At 39.3% G+C, this 14163-nt stretch overlaps 1 protein-coding gene across 19 annotated transcripts in view; it reads right to left on the bottom strand.

Moving 5' to 3' along the window:
* Positions 1–14163, bottom strand: part of CCDC171 (coiled-coil domain containing 171) — a 395951-nt gene that overhangs the window by 69089 nt on the left and 312699 nt on the right. For 18 of the 19 annotated variants that reach the window (XM_051845352.2, XM_051845399.2, XM_070052415.1 and 15 more), the window contains one exon: positions 3511–3663. In XM_051845352.2, the coding sequence (XP_051701312.2) occupies positions 3511–3663 (153 nt within the window). Of the gene's footprint in view, positions 1–3510; positions 3664–14163 lie in introns of those variants that run through there. The other variant, XR_011380113.1, reaches the window with a different exon arrangement.

Raw genomic sequence — 14163 nt, 5'->3', positions numbered from 1 at the left:
AAAAAAAAAAAGGAAAAGTATGCAACTAATTAAACCAAGGAGATGAATGTTTAAAAAAAGGAGTAGTTAAAAAAAATGTTGAAAAGGATGAGAAGGAACTAAAGGACAGCAAGCAGAAAATTACTAGTGACCTTGGAGAAAAGTAGATTCATCAGAAAGACTCAAAAGTCAGATGGCAGTAGGACTCAGGGGTACGTGGAATGGGCGTATATAGAAGTAGGAAGTATGGGCAACAGTATGTCAAAGGAAGCAGAGAAAGGCTGCAGCAAGAGCAGAGAGCTCAGATGCTGGAATGTACCGGTAGTGACCATGGAGGAGGAGTTACGTGCTCAAAGCTACAGCAGAAAGCAGAACAAGATGATGAAGTTTGCAGCTGAAGGAGTAGGCCGATAAATAATCTTTCCCTATTCTGTAATTCAGTTACTTTCCATCAATGTAATGTTGATAAAAATAAGAGCTTTTATTTATTTTTGAGTATTCACAAAGTGCAACGAAAAGTCCAAAGCACTTTAACACATCTTTAGCAGGTAGTGGTACCTTATCCTCAGTTTAAAGACAAAAATCCTGAGATCCAAGTCATATGGTTAGCAATCAACAAAACTGGAATTTGAACCCAAACCTATCTGACTTTGGTGACACACACAATTTTCACTCATTTTTAACTCCCTCAACCTTTGACTCGTTACAGCTACCAGTGGCCACATGATCCTTTTCCAAGTAAAGGAACACAAGCAGAATGCTGTCTGGAGCTTCGCTGGATGGCTCTTGTTTTCTTTAAAATACATAAATATTCAAACAGATGAAAACATCCTTTTTTTTTTTTTAAAGAAGTCTGCCAAGGGCCTTGTGCTGTGGTATAGAAGGTAGAGCCCCGGCCTGAAGCGCTGGCATCCCATATGGGCACCGGTTCAAGTCCTGGCTGCTTCATTTCCCATCCAGCTCTCTGCTAAGGCCTGGGATAGCAGTAGAAGATGGCCCAACTCCTTGTGCTCCTGCACCCGTGTGGGAAGACCCAGAGGAAGTGGTTCAGCTCCAGATGTTGCAGATGGAAGACCTTTCCCTCTCTCTCTGCCTCTCCTCTCTCTGTGTAACTCTTTCAAATAAATAAATAAATCTTTAAAAAAAAAAAGTCTGCCAATACATATATATCCAATTCTTTCAGTATGAATGTGACTGCAAATCCTAAAGCTGGGTGCTATCTGATGACCAAGAGGAAAGGACAGAGAAATTACAGAACAGTTTAGCTGCGAAACTAACGACAGTAGCCGCCTACTTCTAGACTTCTTGCTAAGTGAGAAAAACAATCTTCTGCTTTTGAAAAGCCTGCTTTTGGTCAGGTTTTCTGATATTTACCCTTGACAGTATCCCTTACGGGTACTGCTCCAAGGCTCCACGCTCTTATCCACCAAACAACACTGCCTCCTATCTATGACACACAAAGACTAAGATCTGCTCTTCTGCCTCCCTCAGAGTTCTTAAGAAGTTCAAGTCAGAAAATGCATTTACAAGTGTCTTGAAAAATACAAATTTTTATACAAATTTATTACTGTTTTGAAAGCAGTGATCCTCAAGTCAGGGACGAGACAGGAAAGCACACATCCTGCAGAGACTTGGATTGAGCAGCATTCTCCTAGGAGGGTACATCAGAATCTCCTAGGGGAATTTTTCACATTACATGTGTCTACTCTTGAGAATCACTGCCACGGTGAACCGTACCTTACAGTTGTTCTTTGATAATGGGTATATCCTGCAGATGTCCTCTGATGGAAAGCTTGATCAATTTTGGTCTTTTTTTTTTTTTTTCTCTTTTTCATTTCCCACCTTTATTTTTTTTTTAACTTTTATTTAATGAATATAAATTTCCAAAGTACGACTTATGGATTACAATGGCTTCCCCCACATACCGTCCCTCCCACCCACTACCCTCCCCTTTCCCACTCCCTCTCCCCTTCCATTCACATCAAGATTCATTTTCGATTATCTTAATATACCAATTTTGGTCTTTTTAAAAATACAAGTACTTCTTTTTTGTGAATAACAATAACAAGCAATATACAAACATATAACCCACAAAAGCTAACCTATATACTACACTGCAATATTAACCAATTGTATCAGAGAGCTGGCAGGAACAAATGTGGATATATTTTGGAGAAAGGCTAGAACAAATGCTATAAACATTGAAAATATTTTTTAGAAAAAGAGTTTCTTCTTCATTTTAATTTATTTTGATAGTGGTCAAATTTACTAATCTCTCATTAAGAAATTTACAGTCATTTAAAAATTGAACTCACATCTCAAGTTGCAAAAAAGTGGCTTTTTATATTTACTAGACACACGACCAGTATTTTTCATTCAATAAATATTTGTTGATCACCTACTGTGAACCAAACTGCTCTTGATACTAGAGCACCTTCACAGCAGACAAAGAAAACACTCAAAATTGTTTGTCTTTATGAACTTAGTTCTACAGAGGGTAGGGAGCAAATGGACCATAAACAAATAAATAAAATACACCGTGTTGATGACAAATACCATAGTTCAGAAATAAAGCAAGAAAGGTGGGAGGAAGATAGATAATATAAGGCCACAGGGAGAAAGAGAGGGAAGTGTGTGAGGGGGCAGGGCCACAGCTGGCAAAGGTTCAATGGGGTGCTGAAAATTGGGGTGCTGACACTTGGGCTGCCACCTGAAGGAGGTAAAGAGCCAAACCACAGCCCTGCGTCTATTTGCTTTCATGCTAATTCCTTTTCTGTTAGCATTTGGAAAGGGGCAGCAGCTAAAAGGCAAAATGATACTGTTTTTCCTTACAAGTCACAATGACCCATTATAGTCAGACCAGAAAAGGGAAATGGTTAACCTTCTCTGAATATAACTGTTGACATAACTGCCATTTGAGAAAAAAGTTCATTTTATGTCACAAATATATTCATTTTTTAAAACTCCCCAAACACATATTTCAAGTGGAGAATTTATTTTTTCAGTTTTAAATGAGCTGAAATTTCATCATGGGCTAAAATTTTAAGACATAAAATGACTGCTGAAACTGAATTTTAATCATATAGATGAATCACAACATGCATCTTTAGCTAGGCATGTATAATGGATAAGTCTAGTTTTCTACAGAGAATAATCACATGTTCTAATTACCATTTTGGTTATACGCATAATTAATAAAATTCTGTCTTAATGGGACACACTGAATCTTCAGACAGTCACAAGCTTTAACTATGCATACTGCCAAATCCAACTGTCAGCTGCACTGCCAAACACAAAGGAATCTTGATGTAGTGTTTTCCATTGATACAAATATGCATATCTTCACACATGATACAATGGAAAAATTAATTGCTTTTCTTCCTTCAAATTTCTCTCTACACTAATTTTATGTTGCTTGATTGATCATTTACCCTAGATTATACATATTGGCTAATGATCTTATGAGCAGTAGAAACATAAATGTAAATGTGATCCAAGATCCAGAGAAAAATGTTGTTAGACAGGACTTACTGATTGTAAACTTTCATTTTCACGTAAACAAGCTGTGTGAAGCTCTGATTTCAAGGTTGCAATGTGACTTCGATGAGAGGTCATTTCCTTCTCTAGTGTAGCGATTCTAGCACTTGCAAGCTGGTAGACATCCATGAAACTTTTAATCATAGCCTTAAGAAATAAAAATAATGTCACATACAATTCAAATAAAGCTGTCCCCAAAGGAGAGTTTCCATAATTTGAAAGCAAAATCATTAAACTTTTAAAATAAACAACTCTTCATCTTTCTTGAAAATAATAAACCTAAAGCTCATATTTTATATTGAGAACAGTGACTTTTTTAAGAAAGTTTTGGAGAAAATAATTGAGACTTCATTCCAGAATGTTTATTTAAATAAGATGTACTTTGATCTATTGTGCTTAAAATTTAGACTGCAGTTTTTAAATATGGCACACTTATTTTCTGTAGTAAAGTTAAATTCAAGTTGTAATTTGACCTAAATTTCAGTCTTAACAGGGACACACAAATAGATATACAAGCAAGATTTTTTTAAATGAGCTGAGTTAGTGATATTTTCAATCTACCTAAAAAAACAAATGTTCTGAAAAAAGGAGCTAAAACAATCTTGTGACTTTTTAAAAATAATTATTCCTATATTGTAAGAAAAACATTATTATGTTCATTCATATAACATAAGAATACCCTCATATTACAGTAAGCTAAATAAAATTAATAATATAGGCAAGTGCTGGTAACTTATTTTCTCACATAAATGGTATTAGAGGATTGTTGGATCTCTACATTATCATTTAATTACTTTTTATATGACTTTATATAACTTCTAAAGCAACCTGTAGTGATTTTAAAGCCTAATGTTCTTACTAGGACTTTAAAAAAAAAGTCTATCAAAATACTTTAAACAGGGGCCAGCATTGGGGCACACTGAGGTCAGCCTCCACTTGTGATGCCAGCATCCCATACCAGAGCACCAATTCGAGTCCTGGCTCCCCTGCTTCCAATCCAGCTCCCTGGTAACACATCATCCGAGAAAGCAGAGGAAGATGGCCTAAGTACTTAGGCCCCTGCCACCTAAGTGGGAGATCCGGATGGAATTCTGGGCTCCTGCCTTTGTCCTTGTCCAGCATTAGTTGTTTAGACCATTTAGGGAGTGAACCAGCAGATGGAAGACCTCTCTTGTGTCACTCTACCTTTTAAATGAATAACTCTTTAAAAAAAAAAAATGCTTGCAAATATGGCCAAACAAAATCAAACATTTCAAAGATACTTTCAAAAATAATTTTTATATTTTTCCAAGAAAAAACTTTTACCACAGTGACAATTGTGTACAATGGTAGAGTTTGAGAATTTGCCAACTGCATTCAATATGAAGGTCTGAATTGGAAAAACTTGAGAAACTAGACATTTGAACAATTCTGAATGCCTGTATAATTTAGTGAAAAATAAGAAATATTGTACACAGTATTTGAGAAACATAACTGAGCTACTAAGAGGTAAGATTAAGAATTTCTGTCTCAGAAATTTCTTTTCACCCTCAAAAATTCAGCTCAAACACCATAAAAGTCAATGATAAATGTCTCCTGTGGGTCCCCCATGTCTGCTTCTACTATTGCATTTATTGCTTTAATAGAAACTTATTAACTTCCATGTTCACCTACTTTTTAAAATTTTTATACATCTTTATTTATTTGAAAGGGAAAAAGGACTGGGGGTGGGGAGAGAGAGAGAGAGAGAGAGGGGAGAGAGAGAGAGAAAGGGAGGGAAGGAGAGAGAGAAAAAAAGAGAGATCTTCCAAGCACTGGTTCTCTCTTCAAATCCTCAAATCCTGCCAACAACAGGAAGGGCTGGACCAGGTAGAGCCAGGAATCTATCTGGATCTCCCACGTGGATGGCAGAACTTACGTATTTGGGCCAATATCTGCTGGTTCCCAGGTGCACCTGCAGGAAGCTAGATTTGCAGCAGAGTAGCCAGTACTCAAACAACGCACTCTGCTATGGGGTGCAGGTGTCCCAGCCTGTGGCTCAATCTGCTGCACCACAGCGCCCACTACCATGTGCATCACTAGACTCTAGAGTTCCTTAAGTCCAGACACTCAGCCTGCATCTTCAGGGATGACTGAATTAACGATGTTTTGAAGAACAAACTAATGAATGCAATCTTGGAAAACATGAATAAACTACAAGCCATATAGTAGAAAAGAATGAAGATATCTGAGAAAACAGAATCCTAACAGTCAAGCTAATGAATAAATTATTAACCAAACTTTGTTCAACTGGGGAAAAAGGCAATAACCTAGCTATAGGCATAAAAGGATAATGAATAGAAAGATGAATCTGATTATCCAACATTAAATAAGCATGGTACAACCTCACGCTTGGGAGCACCTGACATGTCCTAACCTACCTTACTTTGTGTGACTTCAAGTTACGTCTATAGCTACACTGATGCAAAATATATTCCTGGGCCTCAAAAGATGTAAAAATCAGAAACTGTTAAATCGCATCTGTTTCTTCCTAAGTCAAGTCTCTCTCAAGTCTTATAAATTCATTTTTCTTGTTCATTGAGATTGTTGACAGAAACCACAAGTCCTGGTTTTTTGTTCTCATTCTGCCACTTACTCAGCTCTATGTTGCAGGAAAGTGCCACATCATCTCTCTGAGCCTCTCTCTCTTACCTCTACAAAACGGGAAAGACCAAGGGCCAATGCTGAGGTGTGGCAGGTTAAGCAGCCACCCACAACATCAGCATCCCATACAGACAGCGGTTTGAGCCCCAGCTGCTATGCTTCTGATCCAGCTCCCTGCTAATTGCATGAGAAAGCAGTGGAGGATGGCTCAAGTCCGTGGGGCCCTGTATCCACGTGAGAGACTCAGATTAATTTCCTGGCTCTTGGCTTCAGTCTGGCCCAAACCTGGACAGTGCAGCAATTTGGGGAGTAAACCAGCAGATGGAAGGTCTCTCTCTCTCTCTCTCTCTCTCTCTCTCCAACTGTGCCTTTAAAATAAATAAAATAAATCTTTAAAAAAGTGGAAGGATAATTTTCTTACCTACTTTCAACAGTTGTAGGGCTTAGATAACTAAAACAGTAATGTTTATTAGGTCTAAGTATTTACTGAAGTCCAGGAACCACATAATCATATTACATGCTTTACTTCCAATTATTTTTTACAGTAACCATATAGAGTAGTACTATTTTTAACCTAGCTCTTCAGAGAACAATACAAGGGCTAAGGAGAGATGAAATAACTTGTCCAGGATCAATATTAATTATATGGTGGTCCAGATTCCCACCCAAGTATATGTAATGCAAAGCAATTCTCTTAACCTTTCAGTTTTATTGCAACTAAAAATATCAGAAGGTCCTCTAAAAATGATAACCCACTAAGTCTCTATTTTATTGTCCTTCTTTTAAATTCTTCACTAAAATCTTAATGTGGTAACCTGTGATAGGTAGTTCTTAAATATGTGTTTTTGTTGCATGAGAGGCCTTCAAAAACCTCATGAAAAATAAAGTCCTTACAGAAAAACCATGCATGGATTTCAAAAAAAAATTTGCAACAAAGTGAATTTATCTTTTAATTCTATTTTTCTGAGATCTTTTTAAAGTTTCCTCATACAAGGACCTAAAATGAACTTAACTATTATAACACACAGGAAGTATTTAGATGTTACATTGTCATTGGTTGTACTTCATTAAAAAATTATGAATGACTAATTGACCAAAAAACTACATATGAGGACCAGTGCCGCGGCTCAATAGACTAATCCTCCGCCTGCGGCGCTGGCACCCCGGGTTCTAGTCCCGGTTGGGGCGCCAGATTCTGTCCCAGTTGCCCCTCTTCCAGTCCAGCTCTCTGCTGTAGCCCGGTAGGCAGTGGAGGATGGCCCAAGTCCTTGGGCCCTGCACCAGAATGGGAGACCAGGAAGAAGCACCTGGCTCCTGGCTTCAGATCAGCGCAGTGCGCCGGCCTCAGCGGCCTTTGGGGGGTGAACCAACGGAAAAAGAAAGACCTTTCTCTCTGTCTCTCTCTCTGTCCACTCTGCCTGTCAAAAAAAAAAAAAAAAACAAAACAAAACAAAAAAAAACTATATGAGTGAAATGGTTATTTACATATTCAATTATTGTTTATAGCCATTGTCTGTATTCCCACTAAACTAGGGTCTTCTTGCTTTTTACTCATTAAACTTCTTAATCAGTGAAGTATTAAGCCTTTTTACTGTAATATAAATTTAAAATACATTATCTCAAAAACTAAAAGAAAGGAAGGTGGAAGAAAGGAGAGTGAGAGAAAGGAGGAAGGAAGGAGGGGTAGATCATTACTTTTTTAATTTTTTTATGATTATTTCTACACCTTACTTATTTTATTTATTTATTTTTATTTATTTGAAAGACAGAGTTACAGAGAGAGGTAGAGACAGAGGGAGAGGTTTTCCATCTGCTGGTTCACTCCCCTGATGGCTGCAACGGCTGGAGCTGAGCCAATCCGAAGCCAGGAGCCAGGAGTCCCTTCCAGGTCTCCCATGCAGGTGCAGGGGCCCAAGCACTTGGGCCATCTTCTACTGCTATCCCAGGCCATAGCAGAGAGCCCCATTAGAAGACAAGCAGCCAGGACTAGAACCGGCGTCAATATGGGATGCCGGTGCTTCAGGCCAGGGCTTTAACCCACTGCACCACAGCGCCAGCCCCCAATCATTATGTTCTTAGACTTGTATCTACGAATCATACTGTCTGTTAAAAATTAATTAAAATTAAAGTGAAAAAGGCCAAAAATGCTTATTGAGTGAAAAAAATCAGAATTATCTATCAGTAATAGCCTCCTAGATTATTATTTCATAATAGGTCACAATATAATAGACCTTTAACATTTGAGGATAAAACATTTCAGCATTTTAAGTTACCTTATTTCCTAAATTTAAAAAAGCCCATCTCAGGTACTGTCATATACACAATATTCTAAAAATAAATAAATGATAATCTTTCAAACCTATATTTTTTTAAAAAAAGTTATTTTTGAGAAGAAATGTCACAGTTATGTGATGGATGGAACAAAAGTCATAACTATTTTGCTTCATTCCTTGATATACTTTTCAAGACTAAATCATAATATTCAATGCAGTGTTAATAGACATCACATGTTACTTCTTTATAACACTCAAAGGGATATAATAAGCTAAATGTTGCCTAGAATTTAGAATGTTAAACACTTAAAATGTTTTGAAGCAGAGTTTCACTTCAGTATATCATCTATTAAAGATGTTTCACAAAGCAGACAGGTATAGCGGGCAGTAGAGAAAGTGTGTCTCACAGCACAGACTGTGTATAAAATATACTATCCTCAGTGACACGATTACTTTTGGCTTTTTATTGAGCAAATGCAACTTTACTCCGAAGTGACAGAGTAAGTGTGTGTCTCAGTCTTTTTCTGCTACTGTAACAGAATACAACAGCCTGGGCAATTCATATAGAACACAGGTTTATTTGGCACATGTTTCTAGATACCAACAGGTCACAATCAGTGAGGGTCTTCTTGCTGCATCATAACATGGTGGAAGGCCAAGAAAGTACCAAGACAGAGATATCGAGCCAAACTCATCTTGTTATCCTGTTCCCACTCCCACTGTAACCAATCTACTTGCACAATAATGGCCTTAATCCACTTATTAGGACGGTACCCTCAAGACCCAATCACTTCTCAAAGGTCCTAACTCTTAATTCCATCACAATGGCAAATGAATTTCACATGGGTTTTGAAAGAGACATTCAAATCACAGCAGTGTGTTTAGGTTTTATAATATTTTCAAGATAGACTACTTCTGATAACTACTTGCCATCAAAGATAAATTCTACAGATTTGTAACTCTTTCTGCAAAAGAAAATTGCATAATTCATACTCAAGTTCAACAGTACTTTGAAGTACTCTGCCACAAGAAAAACTGCGAACCTTATATAGAAGACTTTAAAAGCTACCTCTTATCTCATTATAAACTATTGTGAAGACTAAACTATGTAAGGTAATTTAATCAATCAATGCATGTAACCAGAGTGACTAACAGTTTTAAAGGTTCCTGCTGAACAACAAAGGAAGCAAATACATGAGTGAGGAGGCCACTATAACTAGTTCCTCTGCATTGCAAAATCCTTCCCCCCCAAGACAATGATGTCTAAAAGACGCACACTGTGAAGACCCCACTGCCAATCACACAGGAGAGAAAAAAAATGTTATTTCTTCCCTTATAGATAAGGGAGTACTATTAATTCTGCATAACCACTGGGGTATATTTACACTTTCAAAAGTTAAAATGGAAAAAAAATTGAAGACTTCCAAAAATGTATTTTTTAAATGTTTTCTTTTTTGTTTTTTTAACTTTTATTTAATAAATAAAAATTTCCAAAGTACAACTTTTGGATTATAGCGGCTTTTTTCCCCCATACCCTCCCTCCCACCCGCAACCATCCATCTCCCACTCCCTCTCCCATCCCATTCACATCAAGATTCATTTTCAATTATCTTTATAATATATAGAAGATTAATATAGTATATACTAAGTAAAGCTTTCAACAGTTTACATCCATACAGAAACACAAACTAGAAAGTACTGTTTGAGTACTAGTTATAGCATTAATTCACATAGTACCACACATTAAGGACAGAGATCCTACATGGGGAGTAAGTGCACAGTGACTCCTGTTGTTGATTTAACAATTGACACTCTTATTTATGACATCAGTAATTACCCAAAGCTCTTGTCATGAGCTGCCAAGGCTATGGAAGCCTCTTGAGTTCACCAACTCTGATCTTATTTAGACAAGGTCATAGTCAAAGTGGAAGTTCTCTCCTCCCTTAAGAGAAAGGTACCTCCTTCTTTGATAGCCCCCGTTCTTTCCACTGGGATCTCACTCGCAGAGATCTTTCATTTAGGTGTTTTTTTTTGTTTTGTTTTGTTTTTTTTTTTTTTTGCCAGAGTGTCTTGGATTTCCATGCCTAAAATACTCTCATGGGCTCTTCAGCCAGATCTGAATGCCTTAAGGGCTGATTCTGAGGCCAGAGTGCTGTTTAGGACATCTGCCATTCTATGAGTCTGCTGTGTATCCCACTTCCCACATTGGATCATTCTCTCCTTTTTAACTCTATCAGTTAGTATTAGCAGACACTAGTCTTGTTTATGTGATCCCTTTGACTCTTAATCCTATCATTATGATAAATTATGAACTGAAACTGATCACTTTGACTAGTGAGATGGCATTGGTACATGCCACCTTGGTGGGATTGAATTGGCACGTTTCTAGCTCTACCATTAGTGTTAAGTCCAACTGAGCATGTGCCAAACTGTACATCTCCTCCCTCTCAAATTTCCACTCTTTTATTTAACAGGGATCATTTTTCAGTTAAATTTAAACTCCTAAGAATAATTGTGTGTTAAATAAAGAGTTCAACCAATAGTATTAAGTAGAACAAAAAATACTAAAAGGAATAAAGTAGTAAGTTGTTCCTCGACAGTCAGGACAAGAGCTGATTAAGCCATTGTTTCTCATAGTGTCCATTTCACTTCTACAGGTTTCCATTTAGGTGCTCAGTTAGATGTCACCAATCAGGGAGAACATATTGTATTTGTCCCTTTGGGACTGGCTTAATTCACTCAGCATGATGTTTTCCAGATTCATCCATTTTGTTGCAAATGACCGGATATCTTTTTTTTTGACTGCTATATAGTATTCTATAGAGTACATATCCCATAATTTCTTTTTCCAGTCTACTGTTGATGGGCATTTAGTTTGATTCCATGTCTTAGCTATTGTGAATTGAGCTACAATAAACATTGAGGTGCAGACAGGTTTTTTGTTTGCCCATTTAATTTCCTTTGGGTAAATTCCAAGGAGTGGGATGGCTGAGTTGTATGGTAGGGTTATATTCAGGTTTCTGAGGAATCTCCAGACTGACTTCCATAGCGGCTTTACCAGTTTGCATTCAACCAACAGTGGGTCAGTGTCCCTTTTTCCCCACATCCTCTCCAGCATCTGTTGTTGGTAGATTTCCATATGTGATCCACTCTAACCAGGGTGAGGTGAAACTTCATATTTTTTTTTTTGGACAGGCAGAGTGGACAGTGAGAGAGAGAGACAGGGAGAAAGGTCTTCCTTTTGCCATTGGTTCACCCTCCAATGGCCGCCGCGGCCAGCTCACCGCACTGATCTGATGGCAGGAGCCAGGTGCTTCTCCTGGTCTCCCATGGGGTGCAGGGCCCAAGCACTTGGGCCATCCTCCACTGCACTCCCTGGCCACAGCAGAGAGCTGGCCTGGAAGAGGGGCAACCGGGACAGAATCCGGCGCCCTGACCAGGACTAGAACCTGGTGTGCCGGCGCCGCTAGGCGGAGGATTAGCCTAGTGAGCCACGGCGCTGGCCAAAACCTCAGATTTTATCATTTACTTTTTTATAGAGTATTTTTAGAGATGTTTTAGTTTTACAGAAAAGTTGAGCAAAAAAAGGACAGGGAGGAGCTGATGTTATGGCATAGCAGGTTAAGCCGCTGCCCGTGATACCAGCATCCCATATAAGAACGGGTTTAAGTCCAGCTGCTCTGCTTTCAGTCCAGCTGCCTGGTAATGTGCCTGAGAAAGCAGTGGAATATGGTGCAAGTGTTTGCGTCCCTGCCACCCCCATGGGAGACCTTGATGGAGTTCTAGGCTCTTGGCTTTGGCCTAGTCGTTGTGTTCATTTGAGGGAGTGAACCAGCAGATGGAAGATCTCTCTCTTTCTTTCTCTCACTCTGACTTTCAAGCAAATAAATAAATCTTAAACAAACAAGACAAGGACAGTAGTCCCCATATATTCCCTGCTCCTGTACACCCAAAGCTTCCTCCAGTCTCAAAGTTGCTCTTCCCTGGAACAGTATTTGTTACGATAAAGGAACCTACATGCACAACATGGACACATGATTACCTTACAATGTGCACTACATTCTGCGGGTTTGAATTATCTATATTGACAGGTAGTCAACATTACAGTATCATACAGATAGTTGCACTGCTCTAAAAATCCTGCGTTGTATAGATTCATCTCTCCCTCCCCTCCATCTCCCAACAATCAGTCATCTTTTTTACTGTCTCCATAGTTTTCTTTAAAGATTTATTTTTATTTATTTGAAAAAGAGTTACAGAGAGAGGTAAAGACAGACAGAGAGGTCTTTCATCCACTGGTTCACTCCCTAGACGGCCGCAACGGCCGGAGCTGAGCCGATCCGAAGCCAGGGGCCAAAAGCTTCTTCTGGGTCTCCTACGTGGGTACAGGGGCCCAAGCACTTGGGCCATCCTCCGTTGCTTTCCCAGGCCATAGCAGAGAGCTGATTGGAAGTGGAGCAGTTGGGACTCAAACCAGTTCCCATATGCGATGCCAGCACTTCAGGCCAGGGCTTCAACCCACTGTGCCACAGCGCCAGCCACACATCCATAATTTTTATTTTTACTTTTTAATCTTTCTCCTAAAAACTTTTAAAGTTCCTATTTCTACATTTTATGTTATGGAGCTTATTAAGAGTGACCCACATATATAAGTCTTAGAGGAACAAATATATTGGGAACACTGGCTCAAAAATAAGAATATACGATCAAAGGTTTGGAGGGAACTTCCCTGCAGCATCAGGTGACCAATCAGAAAAGCACACTGGAAGCAACTGAGCTAGGTAGCTCTTCCCTTGCTGGGGAAAAACAAGGTGGCAGTGGCTATGATTTCCCCAGAGACCAAAACAGGAAGGATGGACCCCGGAGTCAAAGAACACAATGGAAGCCAGGACGCCTCCATACCCACACCTAGAAGACACTCTATCATCCTACTTCCTTGCCCCACACGTAAGTGTTTGCTCCAGTAATCAAGAATCTTCACTTACATCTAAGTATGAAAGCAGCATCCACTCCAGGATGTCAAAACTTGTATTGCAGCATTAACAAGTTACCACAGACTTAATGACTTGGAACAACACAAATTTATTATTTTCTTGTTTGCATGGCTCAGAAGTCTGGAACAGGTTAGCTGGATCCCCAGCTCAGAGTCTCACCACGCTATAATCAAGGTATCAACAGGAGCTGCAATCTTAGGGGAGACTCAGGGCCCTTGCCCAAGTTCACTCAAGTTGGTGGAATTCAGTACTTTGCAGTATAGAACAGAAATCTACATTTTCTTGCTACTTGTCAGCCAAGATCAAACTCATCTCATAGAGGCCATCCTCAGGTCCTCATCAAACACCCCTTTTCCTCTCAACAGAACAGCATCTCTTAGATACTTCATCATCTTTTTTTTTTTATTTGACAGATAGAGTTAGTGAGAGAGAGAGAGAGACAGACAGAGAGAGAGAAAGGTCTTCCTTCTGTTGGTTCACCCCCAAATGGCCGCTACAGCCGGAGCTACACCCATCCATAGCCAGGAGCCAGGTGCTTCTTCCTAGTCTTCCATGTGGGTGCAGAGGCCCAAGCACTTGGGCCATCCTCCACTGCCCTCTCGGGCCACAGCAGAGAGCTGGACTGGAAGAGGGGCAACCAGGACCAGAACCCGGCGCCCAAAAGGGATGCCGGCGCCACAGGTGGAGGATTAACCAAGTGAGCCACAGTGCCGGACAGATATTTCATCTTCTTTAAAGGACTCACCTGATTATGTCAG

Source organism: Oryctolagus cuniculus, chromosome 1, assembly GCF_964237555.1.
Source record: "Oryctolagus cuniculus chromosome 1, mOryCun1.1, whole genome shotgun sequence".
NCBI lineage: Eukaryota > Metazoa > Chordata > Mammalia > Lagomorpha > Leporidae > Oryctolagus > Oryctolagus cuniculus.
The sequence above is the reverse complement of the archived record's forward strand: the minus strand, read 5'-3'. Positions and strand labels throughout refer to the sequence as shown.